Source organism: Miscanthus floridulus, chromosome 1 (genome assembly GCF_019320115.1).
Source record: "Miscanthus floridulus cultivar M001 chromosome 1, ASM1932011v1, whole genome shotgun sequence".
In the NCBI taxonomy this organism is placed as follows: domain Eukaryota; kingdom Viridiplantae; phylum Streptophyta; class Magnoliopsida; order Poales; family Poaceae; genus Miscanthus; species Miscanthus floridulus.
Window position 1 is genome coordinate 193,667,432 of NC_089580.1, and position 26,868 is coordinate 193,694,299.

Below are 26,868 nucleotides of genomic sequence, written 5' to 3' on the forward strand. Positions count from 1 at the left end.
TCCTGTCACACCAGCCACGACCAGTGAAGAACGCTGAAGGAAGAAGCCTTAGGAGAAGACGTATTCCGTGTGGCTTAGCGTATTTATGTATTGCGTTTTCTTTCATGAACTGTCGTGTGGGACCATGTGGTCATAGTCTGTATCGGGCACATAAGTGCTGAACCCTGTACCGGGAGACAACAACCGTGAACTCTAATATCAGAAAGCTAAGGCAGAGGGGTTAACCCTGCCCGCTTCTTCGTATCTGCGTATCTGTCTCGATCGCTCACGTCGACGGCGACTCACCGGCGGCCAGGGGTGTGACAGTTGGTACCAGAGCTATTGTATCCTCGGCGTGGGTAGGAAGGGCTTCAGCTCTCCACCGGCGCTAGTTATCGTCCTCTTCACCGACGACCGGCGGCGGATCCAGCGGCCGACACCACCACCACCACCACCGACCCCACCACCACCATCACCAAGGAGCTCACCTCATCACGGTACGCCTACTCCGCTCACTTTGATCTATAGCTTGTAATTCCGGTGGGCAGGTGATTTCGGTTCACGCCCTTGAGGTGTTCGACCTGAGATCCCAGAGGTCCCTCCTTAGGTTGCGCTGGGTCAGTGACAGTATAGGTCGTACCACTCTTGACTCCTTGATCATGTCGCCACTTCCGCCCGCATCCACCACATAAACCCACCACCAGACCCCAATCACCCACCCTTCTTCCCCAACTATGTCTCCACTGTTCGGCCGAGGACTCCACCAACACCCATCAGTTTGGACGCGACATCCACTGTGAGTTCATACCATTCTAGCACCATTGATCGCTTGACAAGGGTTGCCGGGCGCCTGTCCCTGCGTAAAATTCCGTAGTCAAGGCTATCCTGTCGGTGGGGGGGGCGTTGGAGGGGGAGTGTCCACGAGCTTGGGTTGCAAGACTTTTGTTCTTGTGTAAAATCCCTCGGCTCTGCCTCACTCCCAGGCGGCGGTGATAGTACTACGCACGCAGAAGGGGAGGCTTCGTCCAAACCTGTTGCTGGTACTACTCTTCTCTCCGTTCTTCGTCCACTTGTCATCACGGCTCCACCAAAACCTTCGAAGCAAACACAAATTCTGCTGGACAACATGTCCAAGAGCATCGAGGAGGAGAAGACTCGCTGGGATCAGGTGATGGAGAATTTCGACTTGCTCTTCTCTCAAGTCAATGAAATTGGCGTAGTTCAGCAACAAATGAAATCCCAGATGGATATTCGTGGTGCTGCCATGGACCAATATTCAGCCGAGCAACACATGATAGCCCAGCAGGTTAAGGCAAATGGGGCAGCAGTAGCTCAACTCACCATGTAGCAGTTTGAGAGGGAAACCAAATTTGAGGATGATAGCCCAGGATCTACTGTTGATGAAGAGATTGAGCCCTTTAACAATGTGTTTGCCAAGTACAAAGGTACCCACAAGCCTGAACCTTCTAGGAAAAGAAAGCCTACATCCAAATTTGATAGGACAACTTCTCTACCTACCCAATCCATGCCAAAACTCCAATTTCCCAAGTTTGATGGTGTCAACCCAAAGGTCTGGAGAGATAATTGTGAGAGTTATTTTGAACTATATCAATTACCTGAAGGTATGTGGATAACTGCAGCTCATCTCCATTTTGAGGGTAATGCAGCTAAATGGTACCAGGCATACAAACAGACTCACCATTTCAGCAATTGGGATCACTTCTGCTCAGTGGTAGAAGAGGAGTTTGGCTCAGATGATTTCAGAAGTGCCATGAATGAATTGCTTGAATTGAAACAGACAGGAACGGTAGAGGAATATACTAATCAGTTCCACAATCTCCAATTTGACATTACTATGCACAATCCACACTATGATGAGATGTTCTTTACACCACAATATGTGAGGGGATTGAAGGATGAAATTCGAGGCATGGTAGAGCCCCAGATGCCCACTACAGTGCAGAAAGCAGCTATCCTGGCTAAGATTCAGCAGAAACTGGTGGACAGAAACAAAGGCAGATCCAATAGAATTCCACAACACTTCAGACCATATACACCAGTCAAGATTGACACCAAGCCCCAAGCTCAATCCAGTACCCTATGGAAAGACAGACAACTTAGGGACTACAGAAAAGCAAATGGTTTATGCTTTCACTGTGGTGAGAAATTTGTTCCTGGACATTTGGAGGTATGCCCCAAAAGAAACAAACCTCAGGCACATGCTCTTGCTCTCAATGACTTGGATAGGGAACTTTCTGATGAAGTTCTCAATGACTTGGCAATAGAGGATCAGTTACAGGAAGACTTTGGTCAATTATCACTCAATGCCCTTTCTAGTCAGGATCCTACTAACTGTATCAAACTTAAAACAAGAGTCAAAGATAAAGTCATGTTGATCCTGGTGGACAGTGGCAGTACCCACAGTTTCATCAATTCTCAGTTTGTACAGTTAGCACACCTCCAAACTATCCCTATAACACCAAAGAAAGTCAAGGTAGCAAATGGAAACTGGATTGTTACTGATAGGGTAGTACCTAATCTGCAGTGTTACTGTCAAGGCCAAACATTTGCAGTTAATATGGTGGTATTGGACATGGACCCATATGATGCCATCCTAGGATTTGATTGGCTACAGGCTCACAGTCCTATGGAATGTGACTGGAAAAACAAAACCATCAGTTTTGCAGAGAAAGGGAGAATCATCCAACTTCAAGGGTTGCAAGATCCACCTTTGCAACTGTCGGCTATATCAGCACACAAGACCTACAATGCTACCAAAGGCAATGATGTCTGGGCATTTGTGCTGTTAGATCATGCACCACCACAATCTCTATCACTTACAGCAGTCACAACTCAATCAACAGAGATCACAACACTGCTACACTGCTACAGTGATGTCTTTCAGGATCCTAAGGTCTTACCACCGCAGCGTACTTATGATCATGCCATTCCCCTGCTACCAGGGGCAGTCCCAATTAACTCTAGGCCATACCATTATTCACCTATGCATAAGACTGAAATAGAGAATCAAGTTCAGCAGTTACTGCAAGCAGGACTCATTACTCATAGTCACAGTCCTTTTGCTTCACCAGTTCTCTTAGTCAAAAAAAAGATGGCTCTTGGCGATTCTGTGTGGATTACAGAAAGTTGAATGACCTCACTATTAAGAACAGATTTCCAATGCCTGTGATTGAAGAAATTTTGGATGAGTTGACAGGTGCCCAATATTTCACCAAGTTGGATCTAAGATCAGGTTATCATCAAGTAAGGATGCTACCTGAAGATGAGTACAAAATAGCTTTTAAAACTCATCACGGGCATTATCAATTCAAGGTCATGCCTTTCGGTTTGACTAATGCTCCAGCCACTTTTCAATGTGTAATGAATCAGATTCTCCAACCTTATCTCAGGAAATTTGTTCTAGTCTTTCTAGATGACATACTCATCTATAGCAAAACATTGGAGGACCATCAGCAACATCTACAGCAGGTCTTGGACACTTTAAGGCAACACCAGCTGTATCTCAAGGAGTCTAAATGCACTTTTGCCCAGTCCAGCCTAGAGTACTTAGGACATATCATATCTGCACAGGGTGTGTCCACTGCCCCAGACAAGATCAAAGCAATGCTTCATTGGCCAGTGCCTGCTACAGTGACTGACTTGAGGGCTTTTTTGGGGTTGACTGGCTATTACAGAAAATTTGTGAAACATTATGGTCAAATCACTAAACCCTTGACAGATATCTTAAGACTCAAAAATTTCTTGTGGACTCCTTCAGCTCAAGCTGCTTTTGACAACTTAAAAATAGCTATGATAACAACTCCAGTTCTTGCCCTGCCAGACTTCCAGGAAACCTTCACTGTCGAGACTGATGCATGTCAAGATGGCATAGGTGCCGTGTTGATGCAAAAAGGACAGCCCATAGCCTTTCTCAGCAAAGCTCTTGGGGAGAAACACAGAACACTGTCCATCTATGAAAAGGAATTCTTAGCATTGATCATGGCAGTTGAAAGATGGAGGCATTATCTACAAAGAAATGAATTTATCATCCAAACTGACCATAAGTCTCTGGCCTATCTCAATGAACAAAACTTGCATTCAGACATGCAGAGAAAGGCAATGGCCAGACTTATGGGGTTGCACTTTAAAATCATATATAGGAAAGGGAAAGAGAATGTAGCAGCTGATGCTTTATCGCGGGTAGGTCACATGATGGCTATCCAGGCAGTTTCTTATGTTCAACCTACCTGGATACAAGAGGTACTCAACTCTTACACAACTGACTCTCAAGCACAGCAAATCTTGCAGAGGCTGTCTATAGTCAGTCCAGATCAACAAGGATACAGTCTCCATCAAGGTCTTATATGGCACCACGGCAAGATTTGGATTGGACAGAATTCTGCTTTACAAACCAAAATCATTGCTGCCTGCCACTCTAGTGCTCTGGGAGGTCATTCTGGTATTGCAGCCACATATTCCAGAATGAAGAAACACTTTGCATGGAAAGGGATGAAAATGGATGTGGAAAATTTTGTTAAACAGTGCAGTATCTGTCAGCATGCCAAACATTCTCTTTAACACCCAATGGGTCTGTTGCAACCACTGCCAATACCAGCAGGAGTATGGCAAGATCTCACTATGGATTTCATTGAGGGCCTTCCCAAGTCCGAAGGATACAGTGTGATTTTGGTAGTGGTGGACAGGTTGACTAAATATGCTCACTTCTTACCCATCAGACATCCTTATACTGCTCTAATGGTTGCTCAAACCTTTCTAGATACTGTGGTTAAGCTACATGGACTGCCAGCTTCTATTGTCACAGATCGAGATCCCATCTTCGTTAGTCATTTCTGGAAGGAACTGTTCAAGTTGTACAGAGTGAATCTGCAGTTAAGCACAACTTACCATCCTCAAACCGATGGACAGTCAGAGAGAGTGAATCAGTGCTTGGAGATGTATCTCAGGTGTGCTGTCCACAATTCACCTAAGTCTTGGAAATCCTGGTTACCATTAGCTGAACTATGGTATAATTCTTCCACACACACTGCTCTCGGTTGCTCTCCATTCAAAGCATTATATGGTTATGAGCCTACCTTGGGTGCCCTACCATCTATACCATCAGACACATCTCCTTCAGTAGCAGAGGTCATTGAGCACCGAGAACAAAACCTGCAATCTCTAAAGCAAAATCTGGCAAGAGCACAAAACCGAATGAAGCTATTGGCCGACAAGAAACGCAAGGATTTCACTTTCTCTGTGGGAGATCAAGTATTGCTCAAACTTCAACCTTATACTCAATCCACTGTGGCCAGCAGGCCTTACCCCAAGTTGGCTTTCAAGTACTTTGGCCCTTACACAGTACTCGAAAGAGTGGGATCAGTGGCTTATCGTTTGCAACTACCTGCAGACTCTCTGATTCACCCCGTCTTTCACATCTCCCAGTTAAAACCCTTCTCTACAGATTATACTCCGGTGTATGATTCGTTACCAATCATCACTGATCTGGAGGCCGCTGACACGGTGCCGGAAGCAATCGTGGACCGTCGCCTTGTCAAGAAGGGCAACACTGCTATACCGCAGGTGAAGCTGACGTGGGTGGGATTACCAGCCAGTGCAACCACATGGGAAGATTACAATGTTGTTAAGCAACGTTTTCCTCATGCTCCAGCTTGGGGGCAAGCTGGAACTCAGGCGGAGGGAAGTGTCACACCAGCCACGACCAGTGAAGAACGCTGAAGGAAGAAGCCTTAGGAGAAGACGTATTCCGTGTGGCTTAGCGTATTTATGTATTGCGTTTTCTTTCATGAACTGTCGTGTGGGACCATGTGGTCATAGTCTGTATCGGGCACATAAGTGCTGAACCCTGTACCGGGAGACAACAACCGTGAACTCTAATATCAGAAAGCTAAGGCAGAGGGGTTAACCCTGCCCGCTTCTTCGTATCTGCGTATCTGTCTCGATCGCTCACGTCGACGGCGACTCGCCGGCGGCCAGGGGTGTGACAACTCCTCCACAGCCTAGCCCCGGCCACGCTCCGGCTGGATCCGCCACGGCCACGCCTCAGCTTCCTAGTCGTCGAGCCATCGGGGACGACTGCTCCGCGCCACCCTCGGTCCACAGCGACCCGGAGCTCCCTCCGCGCGCGCCGCCGAGGACTACCAACGCTACGTCGTTGCCGGGAAGGCCGTCCTGCACCGCCCGGCGTCACCGACAACCCCGCCAGCGGCCGCGACCTGCGTCCGCATCGTTCTGGAGCCGCCGTCCTGCCCGCGAACCGCACAACAACACCGAGCAGAACTGGACGGCAGCGGCGGAGACGGCGATGCAGTGGTACTTGGTGGCCGCGCTCCTCACCGTCCTCACCAGCTCCCAGGCAATCCCCCAAACACTACATATTTCGTCGTTTCCCCTTCCTTGTATCTTTTTGGCTTGCTTCGATTACACCATAGCGTCTTAGATCTGTCGCCAAGCTGGGATTAGCTGTGAAATTTCGGTTGCTTCCCATTTGGTTCTTTGATGAGAATATGAGATGCACGGTGGAATAGGCGTCGTAGGTTGCTGGATCGGCAGTTTATCTTTTCGAGCGGAGTCGCCATGCCCTTTGTGAAGAGAGACGCGGTTCAGATGACTCGTGATTGTTACCCTGGATTCCAGGGCGGATTGATTGTCGCCGCGAAGCTTGGTATTGGTTATGTGGTGAGGTACAGGGGGGGATGATTTGGTGGAATTGTGGAATGGGAAATGACATGGTTGTGATGTTGTGCTGTGAAAATCTCTCTCAAGTGAGGGAACACGATCATGTGCAGGCTAAAACCTGAGGACTGTTGGCAGAATCAAGCCATAGTTAAACAGGCTTGGAAAGTTGCACATGACTTGTTTTAGTTTTTTCAGTTCCAATGTGTCTAATCGGCTTATCTATATATGCAGGGAATATTGACCACCCTTTCCCAGAGCAATGGCAAATACAAGTATGATTATGCCACAATTCCTTTTTTAGCTGAGCTCTTCAAGGTACATAATTCAAATTACATTTAATCTTTTGATAGCCTCATACCCATTTAATTACAATGATGAAAACGTGTATAGGACAGTGCAGTGATTCATCATTTTTTTGTGCTAACATTGCCCTGTTCTCGATGCAGTTATCTGTCTCAGGCTTCTTCCTCTGGAAGGAATGCCATTCTTCATCTCCACCAAGGATGACAAAGGAATGGAGGAGCGTGCAACTATATGTTGTTCCTTCAGTCATATACCTCATCCACAACAATGTCCAGTTTGCGACATTGACCTATGTTGACCCGTCTACCTATCAGATAATGGGAAACCTGAAAATTGTCACAACTGGGATTTTGTTTAGGTGTGCAACTTGTCTGCTCACTGAAATGCTCATTCTTTTATGCTTAACACCATTACATGATAGAATTCCTATTTGATTTCCTATTATGCTCTGTACCATGCCTTTAAGGAAATTCCATTTGAGAATTTTCTTTGTATTAGTGAAAAAAAGAATTTAAGTGCACAAGCGACATTGAAATACTTAGCTGATTATAATTTAAGCATTGGAGGGAGTTTGTGTTTGTTTCTACTATAACCTTAGGCAGTCACCTCACATGTACTACCATTTATCATCTGAATACATCATGTGTTTTAAGATTATGCTCGACCGCAAGACATCACTTCCGCATCGCGTGCCTCGGGGAGATCGATCTCCGCCGGGGGCAGCGCCCTTGTTTAGGTGGCAGATCGTATTGATATGCCACCTTCGTTGTCGTTCTAGCATGGGCCGCAGCACCAGATCACCTACCGCCTATCGCCGCCAGCCTATTCCTTACACTATTCATTTATTGATTTACATCTCAAAGGAAGATTCTTTTCACATGATGTTTGCACTTTTTTGGAAACTGTTGTTGAGCTTCCAGAGTTTCCTTATTTCAGTAACTTTATGTTTGTGTGTCCTGACTTATTCAGAGATTTGTTGCCAGGAAATAAGTAGTGTCAACATGATAATGAATGTGTATGCTGTGCTATCGTTGCTTGATTCTTTTTCTCATCGATTGATTAGTGTTCTTGTTTTGTTCTCTGCAAATTCTACTAGGCTTGTCCTAAAAAGGAAGTTGTCCAATCTACAATGGATGGCAATTGTTTTATTGGCTGTTGGTACAACTGCAAGCCAGGTTTGTTAATATTATCAAATACTCTCTCTGTTCCTAACTATTGTTCACTTTGGCTTCTCCTAAGTCAAACTTTTCAATCTTTGACCTGGTTTTTGGAAAAATATATTAACATCTAAAAGTTCAAATAAATGCACTTCAAAATAATATTCATGTAGAATGTAATGAAACTAACTGGATGTTATAGATGTTATAAAGTTTGACTTAGGACAAAGCCATAAACTATAATTTGGAATGGAGGGATTGTATATCTTATTTCTCAATGATATGGTTTTTATTACCTAAAATGTATTTAAAGTTGATATTACTTCTTAGGTTATGTTTTAATGGATGGTCAGCAAGAATTGTAAGCATGTAATTAGGAACACCATTTGTTTTTGTGGGGCTGAGGCGTTTGACCTACTCACAACATATATGCTTCAAAGTTTTCTTTATAACAAGTTGCACTTATACATTAATGTATAATTTCATTGGTAGATATGGTTAAGGATGAAAACGGAAAGGAAATATCCCGAACCGAACCACATCGTTTTCTACATTTGACCTGAGCGAATTCGTATTTTCGGACAAAATACGGAATACTAAATTCGAATTCGAAATACGGAATGCTAAATTCGAAATCGAATCGAATTCGGTTTAGGCTTTATTCGACCGATTTCTACTTTTCTACATTTTATTCGGAGTCTTCCGTATTCTAAATTCGGTTAGAACCGAATTTGGTCCAACACATAGCAGTACAGCTCACTCTACGGCCCAGCCCAAAACAAGTTGACAACCCCGTTCCTGGCGCCTCAATGCGCGCTGTCTGGGAAGCGCTGCGCGGGAAGCTCATTCAAGCGTGGAGGAGGTGGGGGACCGAGCAAGTACAGATTATTTTATTGTTTCATTGATTTGCATGCGACACAAACTAAAAAAAGTCATAACTACTAAACCGTGTATCAAAATTAAATTCCGATTGCACCACTGTGTTTCTTATAATAAATGCTTCAAAACAAGACCCCACATGAATATATTTAGATAAAGTTTTATAAAAGAACATTAATTTCATAGAGATAGAATATTTCCTTTTATTAAGCAGAGACGATGTTCTAGCTTCAGAGAACAATGTTCCGTCTTCGTAAAAAAATATTCTTTGTCTAAAAGAACAGTAATCTAGCTTTAGGTTCATAAAATTGGTATTATAATATATATAAAAATAAATACATAACAGAAATAAAATAATAAAATCTAGAGCAAAGCATAAGAAAAAAAAATAAAAACACGTAATAGAAAAAAATTTAAAAGAACATCACATTGATACTTTTCAAACACTACTAGGAATATCCACTTATATGACGAAAATTTTAATGACGAATTCGAAACCGTCATAATGGGATGGTCGTGCACTTGTTTAATGCTATGCACTGTGGGTCGGTATTTCGTATTGAATTTTCGCATACCGACCGTGTTCGACATAATTCCGCTCGAATTGGTTTGTTTCCGAAATTCTAGATATTCCGTAAGTTCGTGTTCGTTTTCGTGTCCGGCTTGTCCGCTTTCGCTTTCGCTTTCGTATTTCAAATGTAAAAGTAGAAAACGGTTGAGGAGTTTTTCGACTGAGTTCGACCGTTTTCATCCTTAGATATGGTGATCTATTTTCAGATTCACACTAAAATCACAAGTATCACATAATTACTGAATGTTTTGGGAAGTTTGTTAAGCTACCTGTTTAGTTGACCGGCGATATTCTTTATATATAGTTAAACTACTACATTTCAAAATATGACCATGTTAGGATTTGGAAAAGTCAGACTTTGTAAGTTTTGATCAGGAATTATTTAAACTACATGCGCACTTAGTAGATAAAAGTCGTGCCGATAGATTCACATTGCACATATTTTAATATGAATTGATTTGTAACCACTGATGATATATTGTTGTCATAGTATATTTGTAAGGACTTTTCTGGATCCTAATACACTTTTTGAAAAGAAACGAAGGGAATAGCCTATCGATGCAAATTTATTTCTGTTTGCAACATTTGATATTTTCATTCAAATAAAACACTGTAGGGATTAACTTATAATATTTATATTGGTTGTAGCTGCGATTTGTGTTTAGTAACTAGATTTCGACTGAGATTAAACGTACTGTCTCTTACAGGTGAAAGGATGTGGAGATGCACCATGTGATTCTCTTTTCTCAGCACCATTGCAGGGTTACATGCTTGGAATACTTTCTGCTTGTCTTTCAGCTCTAGCTGGTGTGTACACAGAATACTTGATGAAGAAGAATAATGATAGTTTGTACTGGCAAAATGCACAATTATATACGTAGGTTATCTAACACTGGTTCGTTGTCAGTAATTTCTCATGCCCAGAAACCATGCGTGCAGCTGTGCATACATCTTGATTATCAGTAATATGCTTGAGCAAGCATGACAGACTCTTTGATGCTCATCTTATGTGCAGGTTTGGAGTTATGTTTAACATGGGCTGGCTAATTTATGGTGATTTTAAAGCTGGATTTGAGCTGGGTCCATGGTGGCAGCGCCTTTTTAATGGTTATTCGATCACAACATGGATGGTAGTGTTCAATTTAGGATCTACTGGTCTTCTAGTATCATGGTTGATGAAATATTCTGACAATATAGTCAAGGTTAGATCACTCAGGTTCTCTGCCATTGAGGTGGAATAAATAATACTTGTTTTAAAAGTTTTGGTGTGTATATAACCACTTCAAAGCATAGATCAGTTATTACAGAAACAACAGTCAGATAATAGGTAGCAGAATATATGAAACCTCAGTTTAGTTTCCAAAACAAATTACAATGTATTTTTAATTGCTTCTTGCTGGCTTGCTGCAGTTTATTGCAGCACAACCACCACAAACTGACCCTCAGTCTTATCTCTTTATATGCACAGCTAAAAACTATGACCATTATGTCTGTTCCTAATGCCTGTAAAGTGAAGCTATATATTTTTTTTCTTATGTCAAGTTTGTGTGTTGGTACTTGTTTAACAATGGTTTATGTGACTGTTCTGGCCTTTTTATTGCATGCTTAGGATGTGCTATACATCTACTCTTAAGAAACATGCAAAGTGAACTATGTACATCCTGTGTCTGACAACAGGATTTATGAAGCAGTGCATAGTGCGTGACACAAGAATTTTGCTCTATTGAAAATTTGAAATTTCTCATCTGAAAATTCTTATGTGTTGGTTTGGTACATTTATGTTGTCAAAGCTTGTCCCTGAACTCACTTGACCTTTTTAATCGGATGATCATTGAATGTTGTTATGTGTTCTATTTAATTTTATACCTCATTTTTCTTTATTGAAAACGTGTGTCATGGAGCTCTGTTTTAATAGGTGTACTCAACTTCAATGGCAATGCTTTTGACCATGGTTTTATCTATATATCTTTTCAGTGTGAAAGCTACAATTCAGGTGCTATACTTTGGCTGTATTGTTTTTTTTTTATAACTCTTTGGCTGTATTGTTAGTCCTGTTGCATTGGGGTTCTTGTAGTTCTTTATTTGTACTCACATGCTTTAACCCTCTTTTTGCAGCTCTTCTTGGGCATTATCATTTGTATAATTTCCCTGCAGATGTATTTTATGCCTGTGCACATGCTTGTTGAATTGCCACAAACTTTGCCTGTAACATCAAAGTAGGTTCATGGCATTGATCTGGAGGGGGTAGGGCACTGTTGATTGAAGGGTTAATTGACTATCTGCAGCTCAGCTCTGTTTGAGTCATCTGTTTGGAAATTTATGGTTGTAATCTCAACAGCTGTGGAGCTAGGTTAGTTTCATTTTGCAGAAAAGGTGAATCAACTGTCAAGTGAGCATGTAATGCCAATACCAATGGATTGAAAGTTAACACGTACAAGCTTTCCAATTTCTATCCAGGTAAAAGATGGAGACTGATTGATCTTGTTGTCTAGGGAAAGGAAATCCATGCAAATGCAAATTTTCTTCAAATAGAGCAAAACTACTCATTCACCTTGTATCCACAATTTTGCATTAATGGAATTGATACAGAACTGACGAGTGGAATGAATGAGTTATGGCTTCATTACAAAAAGGTACAATATTTTGCTCCCTGCGGCAGCAGTCTTATTTTTTCTTATATTTTATCATGTAGTTATCTTTTCAGGAGATTCAAACTGGACTAAGTGCTCAATGAGCAACAGTCATACTTATTTTTTTGTCATCATCAGTTAGAAATGGCTTTCCATTCTAGCATCTGTTATTTCTTTAGTTAAAAGAAAGCACAACACTGTTACTGTGATTAATTTCACGAAAACCAAAGCATTGTTAAATTACGTATGTACCTAAGAAACACATTGTACACAACATGTTATGCATTGTAATTTATGAGATACATTCCATGACATGCGAATAAAGCCCCCATCAGGGATTATGGGAGTCTTTGCAAAATGTATACATAGATAAATAATCAAATATGCATATTGGATAATGATTTTATTGCATTTGTTGAGCCCCAATCTTGCAAAGAAGTGATTGCCATGACGCTTGTTGCAGTGTATCAGGCAACTGTATGTGAGCTCGCAGCCATTTGGCCATGTGAGTATTCGCTAGCTAGGATTTGTCAATCGACGACTTGCCCAAGGCCCGAACCCAGCTACACAAATATCAGATTGAGTTTTTCTTACACTTAGCAAGGATATATGTTTGTAATCTCATGTGACAAAGGAGGACAAAGTTGTCAAGTTGAAGTCTTTCCAGGTTGGACATTTAGTGAACCTTTCCCATGCCTTCTGTGAAAAAGCTTATGAACATTAGAGACAAATCTCTCGAGAACATTAACACCGGACATAATGATAATTAATATAGTTGGTCAGTGCTTAATTGAGGAGCACCTTTTCTTCTTGAGCACAATTCTATGTCTTCTGTATCACTAGCAGGACGAGTTAATTAGATTCGACCACGCGGTGAATCTGTCCACTGGGTAGAGCATTCTTGAATCGACATCAATTGTCGGTTTCTCTAGTAATTTCTTGATGCATATTCTGTTATAAAGTTTGCACATTCTCCTTTGAATTAGAGTTTCCATTTTGAGTTTGATGGGAAAAAAAGGGGCAGACAAGACAACTTGTAAAGTTAGCATTTTCCTTAGATATATATTCCTGCTTTGATAGTTTTCTATCAAGCAAAAAAGCGCTTCATCTAGATTCTAGAGTGTGCCTGTGGCGATATTTCTTTTCATTCTGGAACCAGCATAAGCATCAGCATAAGCCAAATTTCAGCGAAACGAACATGGCCAAGCTTGAAACGGCATCCGTTTGGTGCCAAATACCCTTACGTGTAGAAACATCAGATGACAGCAACGTACTGATATGCTGCACGAAGGAAACGGGCGACTGATCGATAAGTTGAACTGAATCTGGTAGCAACAAGCTCTTGTTCGGACGGTGGTTCCCCTCTTCACTGGTCTCTTCGCCATGTACGTACGTACATTGTTACTCTTTTGTGAACGGCACCATGTGAAAAGGATGATTGTTTTCGATGTGCAATGTGAGCTTCCCCCTTGAAGATATGATGTCTCCTTTTTAATTGCTTTGGATTGGCGAGATGTCCATTTCGGCTAAACAACAGCCGAAGGAGGTTTGCCGTTTGGAACTTTGGATGCCCCTGGTTTGGCGTCGCCAGCGTCTTCGGCCTGTTTGGCTGGTTGGATGCCGTCGCCAGCGCCTTCGGCCTGTTCGGCTGGAGCGGCTGGCTGCTGGTGCTGGAACAGTATTTTCTTATGAACAGTATTTCACATGAGCAGTATTTTTAGTTAGGAACAGTATTTTCTCTCATACAAACCAAACAACCGTACTTCCTCATGAACCAGCGACCAATAAGCCAACAGTTCCGAACAGGCTCTTGCCCGCAGATACCTGAGCGCTACCACAGCACGTCACATCCTTTGTGGAACAGAAACGCTTGCAACGCACGCCATTGTGCGATGCCCACCCAACTCATGCAGCCTCATCCTAGGTAACCACATCCCCAAAATACTCTAGTTGAAATCTTTTTTTTATATCCCTTTTTCTTCACATGAATATAAAAGACACCCACAGATGTTATTTCCTTTTTTTTTTCTTTTCCCTGAAGAATGCGTGCCAACAAGGAGGGCTGGATCTGTAAACTTTCACTAACCCCATATAGTAAGGCCGTCCATTACGTGAGTAAATAATCAACATGCTCTCGGTGATGAAAGCAAACCGCCTCTCACACCTACACAACTCTCCTATAAAAGCACCTCTACACGCCAGGCCGTTCGAGCAGCATCACTCAAAGCCAGCCAAGCAGAAGCAGCTGCAGCCTCGCGCAGGGTGCTCAGAGCAGCAGCTTCCCTAGCAACACATGGGATCCTTGGGCCCCACCGTGAGCTTGAGCATCATGGCCAAGCCCAGCGGCCAGCAGCCGGAGATGGAGAGGAAGGACGGCGGTGTCTTTGGTGGCGGCTGCTGCGTCTTCCGGATGCCGCTGCACTACCCGCGCTACAAGAAGGCGGACTACGAGAGCATGCCGGAGTGGCGCGTCGACTGCCTGCTCCGCGAGTACGGCCTCCCCGCCGACGGCGACCTCGACAGCAAGCGCCGCTTCGCCATGGGCGCCTTCCTCTGGCCCGACCAGTACTGATCCAACCAAACAAGCTTCGCGCTTGCTGCGTGCCGGCCGTGATCTCGTCATATTCAGAGGATCAGTTGCATGCATCAGTTATAGCGAGACGAGACATAATCATCTCGATCGTATACTCTCACTGTTTACATGTTACTATCAGCCTTTTGTAGTTGTAACGGCCGGACATGGTACTTTTAGTATAGCTGAGCTGGATCGCGCGCTGTATATATAGTCGTATAGTTATGTTGTCAGAACTGAGGTGTTCTGTCATCTCATCTGTGCACGCTTTGATGTTCACAAACTCTCAGTTGTGTTGCAGGCATGAAGAAATGTCTCGGTAGTCTCAACTCTCAACTGGAAAACTCTGCAGATATGTTTCAGAAACTGGATCGTGATAAAGAAACAGGCAAGGTTCCAACTTCCATGGCCCGGACTGTGAGCCTATTCTTTCAGGAACCTGCGATCCACATCCATGAATTCAGAACGTAGCGGGGTTTCGGAAAGATTCAGGCGGAGCCATGGCGATAACCCGGGCATGCAAAGCTGGGTTAGTTAAAACCGGCCATGGTTTTTGCAGATCAACTAACGCCTCTCGATCGTCCGGCAGCACCCACAGACTCGTCGTGCTCACGAAGATAGCCTGCTATCCCGTGCCGAAGTCTCTAGCATCATAACAAGTGTTGTGAGTTGTGACGCAAATCCATGCATCTAGCTAGTGGATGCCCCCTCATCTAGTAACTGAAACGGCTGTAGGATGATTTGCGGTTGCTACAGTTAGTTTGATTTCTTGGCTGATATCTGCTAGCGGACAGTCGGATACAGAGAAGACACAAGTGAACGCGTCCCGGCTTCTCAGCCATGGTACAGTGTTTTTATCTCACAACAAAACAGCATCAGCCGACTTATCACGCAAAAACCATCAGCCGAACAGCTCCACACTGCCAAACGTTTATCCTCGGCTCACATCTTCTTGATGACTTATTCTTCCTGAATAGCAGCTTCTGCCAGTCTGCTCTGTACTGCAGACCGCAGTGCACACCGTTTCACTGCAGTTCTGCAAAGCATGCACAGAGCTGTAGACTACTGGTACAGACTACTTTGTACAGGAACACTGGCGGCAGAAGAGTTTTGACCGGCTTCGTCTCAGTATTTCACAGACCGCTCTTGTCAAGAGTGAACTGTACGAACGGGGACGGCGGGTATGGACTCCCACCACTCCCTCCACCGCCGGCCACCCTGTGGGTTCAACATGGCCCTCGCGACCCTCGTGTTCGCTGCGAAGCTGCCCGCCATCAGCCCGATCAGAATGTACTTGAACGGGATCACGGCCACCACCACCGCAGCCCCGGTCAGCATCCAAATCATCGTCTCTGTGTGCTGCAAATACAAAGCGCAAACAGAACAACGTCCAAATGTTACTTACAAGCTCCACATTAGGAGTTGAACGCAATAACCAGAATGACTGAAGGATCAAACAACCACAACTGATGTCTGTCAACTACAGGGGTACTACCTTTGGCGACCTTGCTAGCGCTATCGACCACAACCTGAGGATGGCAACGTTTGCTGTCTTGACGTACTTGTGCACTTTTTGTAGGCTTTGCTGTGCCTCCACTATGCTCTCCATTGTTGTCTTGTCCGAGGAAGAAGTATCGATGATCACTTCCGAGCATATCATGCCTATCTTTCTTTGCCTTGCCCAAACCATCAGGCCAGCTGCCAGTATCAGGGATGCAGCTAACACATAACTGAACCATTCACTGCACATGAGGGAGGGAAAAGATGCACATTACGTGTCCTGTTCCATTTTCTGATTCTAATTTATTCAGATACATGGCCAAGATGATCAGCTTCAGTGATGTGTGTAGGCTTACTTGTATATGGTTAGCAGAGCTACAGCAAGGATAGTGCCAGTAACAAGCGGCCGCTCCCACGAGGTTATCTGCTGGATCACTGGGCGCAGTTTGCCGATGGGACCGACCAACCCCTTCATAGAAGGGACAGGATGGTGGTTTAATTTAAGACAGCACAAGAAGAACAACGAAGATACCAAGCAAAAAAAAGTTCAGGAACTGATCGTACCACCAGTACAAGAAGACTATCGGAGATGCCTTCATCCTTCATCCCTTCAATGGCAGCATTGGCAGCAGTGACTTCCCTGGCTTCATCTTTCACTTGACCTATCTTGTTTTCCAGGGATGCCAGGGGCTGCTCGTGGCTACTTGAGTCTGCGTCATGGTCTTTGGCTAGCTCCGCACTCAAAGGCGTGACATAAGATTTGCTTAAACCCTTGAATACATAGGATGCACTCAATCGGGTAATAGTGGAGGTCTGTTTCAGATTGCTTGCTAGTTGCTCAAGCACAAAATCACCTTTAGGCATGTCATCATACAGTGAGAACACTAAAAAGCTAGAAGCGGGCGGTGGTGACATCCGTAGCATCTCTCTTGCGGCGTGGAGCCTTATTACTCCCAATATGATTCTAGAGTGTACCTCCCATTTGTGAATGGGGGATACTATGTTGTACATTGATATAAAACGGTGGATAAAGAGTACTTCTCTGATCAGAGTAAGCCACATATCGCGCCTTGTTGAGCTAGTCATCTCGGGGAACTCCAAAACCAGAGGTTCTGATCTGCACAGATGAATGGTTCAGATCTAATTGATCATTTAGCCTAAACTCTTCGTATGAACACCGAAAGGTTCTATATATTTAAGATGGAACTCACAGTGACTCAAACACAATGGCTTTGTCAAACAAAGGCACACCAAAAGGGCCTGTTGAAGCAGTGCTAATTTGGTGTTCTATTCCAGTGTCTGAAAGATCAACCTTGATAGCAGTTTCGTATGAAATTTTTCCGGAAGCCTCAAAATATAGTGCCTTGTTTGTCAGAGTCAGTCGGCCTAGAAAACCAAAAACACCAAACATTGACTAAGGTTATATTTTATTTACTAATGAAGGAAAATTGGTAATTCAGATTACTAGAATATGAGAAATGGAAGCAACCAGAAACAAAGTGATCATATTGATTACCTGGCCAACTAGTGGTTCCAATGTGCCTGACTACCCTTTGTGTTCCTGCTGTGCCCTCCATGTGCAAAATGAATTCATCTTCAGCGAATTCAACTCCAGTTGGAGTTGGCAAATCTTGAAAGAACTTGAAGGACCTAAAAGATATTAGAGTATGTAATTCTTAATACATTTGACAGTTATGTCGACAAATGAAGAACATTTGGCAGCATACTTATCCATTTCTTTCAGGAATCTGTCATAAGCAGGATAATGCAGCCTGTTAGTTGTGGTAGCAGTGAGAGCTTCAAATGTGAATCGAGCATTGACGACGTCACAAGCCAAAGGGAATACAGATCCAAACCACACGTACGCTTCTTCCCCAACAGTTGGCTCTTCATTCACCTGGGTAACCAATTGATGTCTGCTTAGAGCAAATTGACCATAATACACTGGTAATCAGTAATTTCTTTGACATGCTTACAAGAAGAGGCATGATATCTGAATAGAACAGTGACGTCTCATCACCCATCACAGCTTCATTTTCTCCAAGTGGCTCCTTCCTATCTTCCCTTTCTTTCGCTATGCTCTCCTGTAAAATTTAGCACGTGTCATTCAGTTCAGGACTCAAGCATTTCTCATGTGCGACATACATATGCTTAATCACCAACCATGGTGACCTGTTGATCCGATGGAGTAGGGGTTTCCCAAGCTAGCATCATATCGAAGGTGAACCGACTTAGCGAACCGTCACTTATCTTCTCCCCAATATCATGTGATGCGATAATTTGCAGGGCCTGAAGACTGCAAAACTCAACTAGTTTTCTTGAATAGTTGCCAACTGCTGCAGTCTTTAAGCCCAACTCGAAATCTGCCACCAAATCATTGACACTCCTATCCAATGTCCTGTGTGGCATTGACATATTAGTTAGCCAAATTTCGAAGTAAATTAAAGAGCGTTTTAAGTTTTCTTTCCTTAAGAAAAGAATACGTCTGTTACTCCATGCTAATATATAGCCAAAAGGATGTATGGAGAGACAAAAACCCAGATAAAACATGTCAATAAATTATACAGTTCAGGATGCTATACGAGAAGAGATTTTGCTTGCTTCAAAATAATACCGCCCCTTCTAAACTGATGGAAATGAGAATTGGATTAGAAGTTTTTGGCTTAAGCGTTATTAAGTTGTCAATACAAGATGTGTATATTCATGGGTCCCTGAATTCATTCATGCCTGTCTCCACAAATAATACTGCATACGAACTAAACCTGCAACAAACAAGTATGGGTACACATCATAAAGCATGGAAGTTCAGATCAAGTGTCTAAGCATATTCCAAACTAAACCTGCAACAACTAGATTTGAGCACAACTGGAAAAAGATTAAAAGTTCTGTACTTATGATTGACGTTGGTCCGATATGACAGCAAACGAATAAGATCGAGAAGACGAACAGCGCACGCACAGTGAACATTGCCGGAGCACGTGGTTGGCGATGGAGGAGAGGTGCTTCCGCCCGCCCCCGCCCGGCGGCCTGCTTCCCGTGCCGGGTCCCGCCACCGGCGCGGCCGTCGTCAACTCCCGCTGGCTCTCGACACCCATGTCGTCCATGGCTGGGGCGCGGGTGCGCACTGGATGCGTCGTCCTTCTACGCGGAAGCGCGGTCCATCGCGATGTGCGCGTGCGCCTATTCGTTGGTGCGTGGCTGGGCATGCTGCGTGCATGAGCACATGCAGCTCGCCACCTCGCCCCGTGCTCCGCTGCACGCGTCCCCTGCTCCCGCCTGCCACGTCCTCCCTTCCACCACTCGGCGGCACTCGGCTCCTCATGGCATGGGAGTGATTGGAGCGGCGGCGGCGGCGGGTCACCCTCCCGGCCCGAGCCCAAAAGCTGTGCGGGCCCTGTCCCGTGTGTATCCGTTTGGGCCGTGATGGGTTGAGTGATCTGGGCTCCCGGGCCGATTGTCACCGCCATCTGGGATGAGCTCAGGGCGATCCGTTGTCAAGGTCTCCTTCGCCGCCGACCCGCCCGGCGCCCGCGCTCTCTCACCGGTGCATCCACTACACCGAGCTGGAGAAGCCGCGCACTATTGCCCACGCGGTGGCCGGTGGACGACCCCGCCCTCATCACCGTCGTCGCCTTCGGTTGGGGGCCTCACCTCCACAACCGAGTACTTCAACAAGCCACGAAAAGACGCATTCAAACGCAGATGAACTCCGGATACGGTGGACATGGAAGAGGAAGTAAATGGAGCAGGACGCTCTCTTCCAGCTGTGAGCGAAGGAATGCCTAATGGTGAAACTATGGCATGGCTAGCGCCTGGATGTCCGGCCCCAGCTCGGCCACATCTGGACTTTGCTCCAACGCCTTCAACCACTTCGCATCGGATGCCCCCTACGCTCGCATCAAATCCCACGCCAGTGAATCGCATCCGGCCGTCTGCGACTGATCCCCATCCCGGTTGCGCCCCCGGTGTCAAGTCCGCCACGCTCCTTCCCCCACTGCACAGCGCTCCTCCCCTTGCCGTGGCACCATCCCCGCCACGCCTCCGTCCTCCGCCGCGCCCCTTCCCCTATCCTAACATCTCATCTCCTCTGCAATATCCGTCCGACCGTTGCAACATATGCAGTATGCTATTGAAACATATCTATATAGTCATTGCAACATCTAGATGAAACATATGAAACATGCGTCTGAAACAACTGAAACATTTGGAACATACGTCTAAAACATATGGAACATACACTCAAAACATACGTGTATAGACATTGCAACATATGCAACATCAGATCCTTTTACAACATCAAGATAAAACACATGAAACATACAGATGAAACGCATGAAAAAACAACTGAAACACTTGAAACATATACTTATAACATACCTATATAGATATTGCAACATACACAACATACAGATAAAACACTTAAAAACAACTTATAAAATAAAACATGGCGCCGCTGGCAGCCATGGCCTACCTGGTGGGGAACTGTGGTAGCCAGTAAACGGCACTCGGGTGCAATGGAGAGGGATGATGGCAGCAGGCAAGTGGCTAGGTGTGGTGAAGAACGCCGCGCTGGAGCAGTCGCGTCAGCTCGAAGAAAGTGAGAGCGATGATTTTTTATTTTTTATTTCCATGCGGATGGCAATGTTGCCTGTTAGACCGTTTAGGCGTCGAGGCCCACCAACAGGCGTCCGGACGAAAAGGACGCCGCATTATCGATACTAATACTATGGGTAGTTGTTTAGCATTTGCTGCCGAAACAGGAAAGTGATATTCACCGTACTGCTATACTATATGGTGGCCTGGCCTGATCCGAGCCAGCGTAGTAATACACATGACGACCTATCAAAATAGTTAGCTGCATACCACCTCTACATTATATGATAATGACACCAAGATCGAAACAACAGTACAGCTACATTTGCCCACTACAATCGGGACCCAGGAAATGTGCAGCGCCATACCTTGTACTCCAAACTGGTGGACAGTGGACTGATGGTTTCAGCTCTCATCGCTATCTAGATTACTGAACTTCCAATCAGAGGACAGCGTACAAAGAACGGCTAATGCAGCACATAAACTCCAGAGATGGTGTACTTGACAGGATTGAGCCAATACTTTTCTCTGATGTGCTCCTTCCGTCACAAGATTGAATCAACTTCTAGAGTTGTCATAAGTCAAACTATTTTAAGTTTGATCAAAATTACAAAAAAGGACACCAATATATATGACACCTAATTAGTATCACTACATACATCATGAAATATATTTTCATAATATACTTATTTGGTGTCACAGATACTGTTACCCTTTCCTATAAAGTTGGTCAAACTTAAAATAGTTTGACTTAGGGTGATTCAATGAATTGATTTATTTTGGAACTGAGGGAATATTTGTGTTCTCAATCGTGATCGAGACCAGTATTGCACAGATGATCATGCATGCCTCATGCATTACCTCCAATGAAATTGTACAGTACAGTATACACAGTATGAAGCTACACGAACAAACTGTAGATCATCTGATAGCTCCAAGCAGATTTGCACCTCCAAGCTTAGCGCCAGTCAATTGCTGTTGATCAAAGTAAACGCAGTTAAAATTCATCCTTTGACATCTATATGTTGGTATCATGAGATGTGTACAAACTACTTGCACAGAACGTGAGGTAGACTGTAAACAGAAGGACCCAAGATCCTTAGTAAATGGGACAGGACGCAAGAACATACAGTGTCACGCAAATCAACTTCTCGCAAGTAAGCTCTCTGAAGATTTGCGTCTTGCAAGTTTGTACCAGACAACTTAGCACCCTGAAAATAAAAATAAGCTTCAGCACATGCTCACAAAGTAGGTTTCACTAAGAAAAGTAATGAGGATTAGTACAGCTGCAAATAAGGACTGGTGTCAATGCTCAGGACTGCATGTTTCAGTAACAAAAAATGGCTTCCATGGCACATCATATTGAATGGTTATAGACAGTACCAAGAAGTGCATTCAAAGTGTCACTTATGTAAATTGTTGCATGCTTATCTGTTGATATGACTAGTGTGCATATTCCCCTTGCTGCCCCATATTAATTAAGGAACTCACAAAAATGATCGAAGTCTAAGAACCGATTAATGCTTTACCCAAAAAAAACACCCAACTCATCGATCCTATGCCAGTAAAAAGGTAAGATGCAAGTAATCACATAGATGTGTGTAATAAAAATAACGATTTTGCTAAAAGGATGTTTGCTCCTTTGTCAGATAATGTAAAGGAAGCAAACAATAGTTTTGAACTGCATGGATATTTTTTACCACCCTAAGAGTATGAACATGATAGGCTAAAGCCGTCACCATGATGGTTAGAGATTATACTGTCACAAACTTGCTTCAGTTCTAACAGGCAAAAAAAAAATTCAACATTCCTAGGAAATTGTGTCACATGAAGTTTCACTTTACCTTGAGATTGGCTGCTTCAAGGTTAGCTCCTCTTAAGTTGGCTTGTGTAAGATTAGCAGTCTGAAAATCCAATTGAATGGGCAATAAGATGCACAGGTAATCAGATTTCAATATTTATGGTTTACGACCTACTAAAAGCCAGTTGATATGAATCTTTTATTTGCACCAATCTAGGTAAATAATACAGCATTATCCCTATGAAGGAAAACAAACAGGCATGTCTCCTGAGTGCACTTCAGCAAACACTGGATTCTGCTGCCACGTTTTGGATGCTGATATATAAACATAGTATCAATGCACTAACATCCAACAACAGAGCAAAAATAAAATACACTATGATTTACAGTATAGTCTATGTGAACAGGAACACAATATGCTGAGTAGCATGCACAATGGTTTGCATACCTGTAAATGGGCAGAATGAAGATCCGTTTCAATGAAGCTACATCGTGTTAAGCATGCATCTGCAAAATAAACAGAGCATATGTTTTTCTTTTTATCATCACTTGCTACTAAAACTTAGAACCAATATCACTTATAGGCCTATAGCAACTGAATGATGGTCCTTGCAAAAATACGAAAATATCAAAATTCATACATAGTGCTAGAGACATAGTACAATTGACAAAGATATCCAACAACAGTACAGTTGTCAAGAACCAAGAAATGAAGGAACATGATTAATGTGAGCATTGCTACCTTGCAAGTTGGCACTTCGAAGGTTTGCTCCATCCAGAATAGATTCTTGAAGATTCGCTCCAATAAACTCACACCTGTTATTCCGAAGCGGTGAACATGAATGCTAAATTCTAGAGAGAGATAGAAGAAGCCATGCAGTTGCTGATAAGTAGAATGATTTCTTACTCACGCAAATTTGCGTTTTGGAAAGATGAAGACAAAGCTTCCACCTGCTGATAAGAATATAGAAGTATGGTATCATCAGTAAAATGTTTCATTTTATATAGCAAAAATCTTAGCCAAGAACTATACTAAGAAGCTCTTTTTAAGAAATATGAGACAGAATTGAAACATTTATACAGTCACAAACAAGTAAATTAGCATAGTTTCTACAGACTGCTACTGCTAAGAAGATGGCAAACAACAATAAAGGATTTTGGTGTAACAGATTTACCCCAAATTTTGCTTTGTAAAGGTTAGCACACGAAAAATCAGTGTTCTTAATGCATGCATAACTGAAGTCCACCTCTGATAAGTCCTGCAGAGCATTGAAAAAAACATATTTTCAGAGTGCAAATTGTAAACTACAAAAAAAAACTGAAAAGAGAGTTAAACACTGTCAAATTGTTCATGGGCACCACACAAAGATAAGCTAGCAGAGTGGTAGAAATCAGAGTAACAACAGCTAGAATGACAAAGGAACAATAGTCAATAATGTGGATAGATAACAACAGGAGAAATTCTACCAAGATCTTACAAGCTTAGACAGATCAAGGCCAGACAAATTCACGCCACGGAATCTGACTCTTTGTGCCTGTATGCTCTTGATCACGTCCTTTCGTGTCAATTCAGCCTCCAAACTGTCGGCTTTCTTCCAACCCAGCCTCTCGTTTATGTAATCAGCTAAACCCTAGAGCAGAAACCATCGCCTTATGAACAACAGTTGAGTGAGATCAGAATTTGTAAGGAAACGAGACGCAATTGAGAGTTATTTCATTTACGAGCAACTGGTAGTACTCTGCCTCTCGCAGCAGTTGCTGGTAGTCGGACTCCGACAGCACGGGGATGGCACCATCCCTGAGCCAATTGAGCACGTGCCGGAAGTGCTTCCCGTCCCTGTCAACGAACACCATCCCCTTCCCCTAGACACAATGGCAAAAACCACTCAACCCATCCACTGAGGCCACAGCCCACAGGAGTTGCAAGAACCAGCGGGCGTACCGTGATTGGGTGCTGCGGGAGCGTGTGCCGCCCGCTGAACATGGCGGCGAGCATGGAGTCGGGCTCCCGCTGCGTCAGTGTCTCCACGGTGGTCGCATACTTCTTGCCCCCTGCATCGCCGTGAATAAAATGATAAGACAGAGATACTCTGATTCGCACCCTGAACGGCAAAGGGGGCGGTGGATCAGGCAAGGGGAAGGCACCGACCTATATTGAGGAGGACCGGGGAGGATGAAGAGGGCTCCGGCGATTCCATGGCCACGGTCGCCGGCTTCGGCACCGGCGCCGTGGTAGGCACGCGAAGGTGGATTGCGGAGGGGGGATCTGGAGGGGCGATTTGAAGTGGAGAATGGAGATGGTTGGGTAGCCCGTTCCTTCGTCTACCTGCTGGCCGGCTACGGCTGGGTTTTACTTTTTGTTTTTTCTTTTCTTTTCTTTTCTTTTCTTTTTTGTTATAAATAAAAGAAAAAAGGTTGCAAATCTACTCTCTCTCCGTCAATAAAAAAACAAATCTAGATATTGGATAAGTCAAATTTATCTAAATTTAGCCAGGTTTACAAAAAATATTAATAATTATATAAATATTTTCCATAATCAATGTAATGATACTTATTTGATATAAAAAATGTTAGTAATATTTTATATAAATTTAGTTAAACTTAAAATTGTTTGACTTTTCAAAAAGTGAGTTACATTTTTTTTAGAGTGGATGGAGTAATTTATACATTAACTATGAAAGTATCAACTCTAGAACATGTTGTCAAAAAAAGCTCTAGAACATGTTTACTTTGTCCAGGTTCAATTGTTACTTTTTTCCACGGCGCTTCCAGTTTTTTTCTAAGTTTGTGGTACTTTTGGGTCTAGACTATACCTCAGTAAAGTTTGACAATATCTCATGTTGTGCACATATTCTCATGTAGATTGGACTAGAAGAGGGTTGCTGTGGGAATTACGAATTAGTGGATTAGGTGATATAATGACGTGGATAATAAAATGCTTATGTGTCTTGCTGATGTGGACATTATAGTTACATGCGCTAGTAGAGTTTAATTGTATGTGATAGTGTATTGTCTAGTTGGACAACTTGCATGTTGAGATAAATAGTTAGTAGGGATTTGCTTAGTGAATTTTAATTGTATGTGATAGTGCATTATCTAGTTGAACAGCTTATATGTTGAGATAAATAACTAGTGGATTTTTGCTTTATAAGAGTATAAGACAAAATAAGATACGAATGTACGAGTACATCCTTATATAGCTAAGCATACAACGTGTTTTATGATCATATACTTATGCAGAGAAGGTATAAATTTTGTTTTAAAAAAACTATGAAACTATAATAAATTATTGGAGCCCTAAATACCCATCTGTATGATGAGGGGGTCTATTGGAATATTTTCCATTTCAAAGGGTGACGTTGCATATTTTTAGCATTTATTTTGAACAGGGCTTCCTCTAATTCAGTGGTTTATGCTAAGTTTATTTTGAGATTGATTTCCTATAAAATCATCTATGACCGTTTGCATCTTTTCTAACACTTATGATGAGATTGTCCTTATCCTGCTCTGATACTGGCTGTGACAGAATCGTCCAATTTATACAAGATTAAGTATGACTGTCCCCGTTAAACACGTTGACACGCGCATACCGTCACTTATATAAACTTGGTAGTCCGTCGAGTACCACGAAAGGCCTCAATAAATTAACTTCACAACCAAGATCGTACATGATTAAGGAAACAACATACATCATAATACATAGAGTTCACAGTGGAAGTTTAAATTACAAACTGAGTTTACAAGTATCTAATATAACATGAAGTTCAAACCGATAGTAAAAACAATAGTCTTGAAACAACTATGGTAGCACAAGTTCAATTATAATACCAGCTTGATAACAACCTGTCGGGTATCGGTATTAGAGATACCCAAAGCAAGGAAGTTGACGCCCACGCTGACTTCCCTGGATGGCTCGAGACATATTAGAAGGTCTCATCCGACCCCAAGGCCGTGGGCTCCGTCTCGTCCGACCTCAAGGCCACGAGCTCCGTCTCGCCCCTTGGGTGCGGGCTTTGTCTCGTCTAACCCCTTGGGTGCGGGCTCCGTCTCGTCTGACCCCAAGGACACGAGTTTCATCTCGCCTGACCCCTTGGGTGCGGGCTTTGTCTCGCCCGATCCCTTAGGTGCGGGCTCCGTCTCGCTCGACCCTAAGGACGCGGGCTCCGTCTCACCCGACCCCTTGGGTG

At 43.5% G+C, this 26,868-nt stretch overlaps 5 protein-coding genes across 15 annotated transcripts; 3 read left to right on the forward strand and 2 right to left on the reverse strand.

Annotated features, from left to right (window-relative positions):
* Positions 1-1,504: 1,504 nt before the first annotated feature.
* LOC136469217 (uncharacterized) lies at positions 1,505-3,130 on the forward strand. Its single transcript, XM_066467507.1, has one exon. It carries the CDS (start codon positions 1,505-1,507, stop codon positions 3,128-3,130), a length of 1,626 nt encoding a protein of 541 aa, XP_066323604.1.
* Positions 3,131-5,174: 2,044 nt separating this feature from the next.
* On the forward strand, positions 5,175-15,174 carry LOC136552681 (CMP-sialic acid transporter 1-like). 8 transcript variants are annotated; one of them, XR_010782872.1, is made up of 10 exons: positions 5,175-6,352; positions 6,907-6,990; positions 7,122-7,336; positions 8,075-8,153; positions 10,293-10,462; positions 10,601-10,787; positions 11,501-11,578; positions 11,701-12,042; positions 12,175-12,218; positions 12,679-13,190. XR_010782872.1 is itself a non-coding variant. In XM_066544249.1 (8 exons), exons 1-8 carry the CDS (start codon positions 6,302-6,304, stop codon positions 11,803-11,805), a joined length of 969 nt encoding a protein of 322 aa, XP_066400346.1. In that variant the 5' UTR covers positions 5,175-6,301; the 3' UTR covers positions 11,806-12,633. The 8 variants fall into 8 exon arrangements, 1 of the variants encoding a protein (XP_066400346.1); XR_010782866.1 differs by lacking the exon at positions 12,679-13,190 and adding an exon at positions 15,089-15,174 and having other exon boundaries at positions 11,701-12,218; XR_010782864.1 differs by having other exon boundaries at positions 11,701-12,218; positions 12,679-13,181.
* LOC136552711 (uncharacterized) lies at positions 14,017-15,070 on the forward strand. The gene is made up of 2 exons (XM_066544282.1): positions 14,017-14,139; positions 14,257-15,070. The coding sequence occupies exon 2, from the start codon at positions 14,509-14,511 to the stop codon at positions 14,785-14,787; it is 279 nt and encodes a 92-aa protein (XP_066400379.1). The 5' UTR covers positions 14,017-14,139; positions 14,257-14,508; the 3' UTR covers positions 14,788-15,070.
* Positions 15,175-15,921: 747 nt separating the features above from the next.
* Positions 15,922-19,792, reverse strand: LOC136552670 (uncharacterized). 2 transcript variants are annotated; one of them, XM_066544242.1, is made up of 10 exons: positions 19,246-19,792; positions 18,460-18,685; positions 18,264-18,371; positions 18,015-18,184; positions 17,804-17,937; positions 17,499-17,673; positions 16,852-17,404; positions 16,644-16,756; positions 16,283-16,529; positions 15,922-16,146 (listed from the first exon to the last, which is right to left on the reverse strand). In XM_066544242.1, exons 1-10 carry the CDS (start codon positions 19,752-19,754, stop codon positions 15,937-15,939), a joined length of 2,445 nt encoding a protein of 814 aa, XP_066400339.1. In that variant the 5' UTR covers positions 19,755-19,792; the 3' UTR covers positions 15,922-15,936. The 2 variants fall into 2 exon arrangements, with proteins under 2 accessions (XP_066400339.1, XP_066400331.1); XM_066544234.1 differs by having other exon boundaries at positions 18,451-18,685.
* A 1,924-nt stretch (positions 19,793-21,716) lies between these two features.
* Positions 21,717-25,020, reverse strand: LOC136507452 (FH protein interacting protein FIP2-like). Of its 3 annotated transcripts, none has more exons than XM_066502176.1 (11): positions 24,831-25,020; positions 24,624-24,733; positions 24,404-24,544; positions 24,160-24,312; positions 23,857-23,940; positions 23,589-23,632; positions 23,424-23,497; positions 23,130-23,188; positions 22,725-22,784; positions 22,011-22,091; positions 21,717-21,855 (listed from the first exon to the last, which is right to left on the reverse strand). In XM_066502176.1, exons 1-11 carry the CDS (start codon positions 24,877-24,879, stop codon positions 21,802-21,804), a joined length of 909 nt encoding a protein of 302 aa, XP_066358273.1. In that variant the 5' UTR covers positions 24,880-25,020; the 3' UTR covers positions 21,717-21,801. The 3 variants fall into 3 exon arrangements, with proteins under 3 accessions (XP_066358273.1, XP_066358268.1, XP_066358276.1); XM_066502171.1 differs by having other exon boundaries at positions 23,589-23,635; positions 24,831-25,018; XM_066502179.1 differs by lacking the exon at positions 24,404-24,544 and having other exon boundaries at positions 23,589-23,635.
* Between the last annotated feature and the right edge of the window lie 1,848 nt (positions 25,021-26,868).

Coding starts and splice junctions, on each gene's coding strand:
- LOC136552670 (XM_066544234.1), bottom strand. CDS start 19,754: ATGGCGGTGACAATCGGCCCGGGAGCCCAGATCACTCAACCCATCACG. Junction 18,686..19,245: donor GTGCTCCGGCAATGTTCACT/GTGCGTGCGCTG, acceptor AATGCCACACAG/GACATTGGATAGGAGTGTCA. Junction 16,757..16,851: donor ATAGTCTTCTTGTACTGGTG/GTACGATCAGTT, acceptor CCTTCTATGAAG/GGGTTGGTCGGTCCCATCGG.
- LOC136552711 (XM_066544282.1), top strand. CDS start 14,509: ATGGGATCCTTGGGCCCCACCGTGAGCTTGAGCATCATGGCCAAGCCC.
- LOC136469217 (XM_066467507.1), top strand. CDS start 1,505: ATGCCAAAACTCCAATTTCCCAAGTTTGATGGTGTCAACCCAAAGGTC.
- LOC136507452 (XM_066502171.1), bottom strand. CDS start 24,879: ATGGAATCGCCGGAGCCCTCTTCATCCTCCCCGGTCCTCCTCAATATA. Junction 24,545..24,623: donor TCCCGCAGCACCCAATCACG/GTACGCCCGCTG, acceptor CATTGTGTCTAG/GGGAAGGGGATGGTGTTCGT. Junction 23,498..23,588: donor CAAAACGCAAATTTGCGTGA/GTAAGAAATCAT, acceptor TCGGAATAACAG/GTGTGAGTTTATTGGAGCGA.
- LOC136552681 (XM_066544249.1), top strand. CDS start 6,302: ATGCAGTGGTACTTGGTGGCCGCGCTCCTCACCGTCCTCACCAGCTCC. Junction 6,353..6,906: donor CCGTCCTCACCAGCTCCCAG/GCAATCCCCCAA, acceptor CTATATATGCAG/GGAATATTGACCACCCTTTC. Junction 10,463..10,600: donor CAAAATGCACAATTATATAC/GTAGGTTATCTA, acceptor TCTTATGTGCAG/GTTTGGAGTTATGTTTAACA.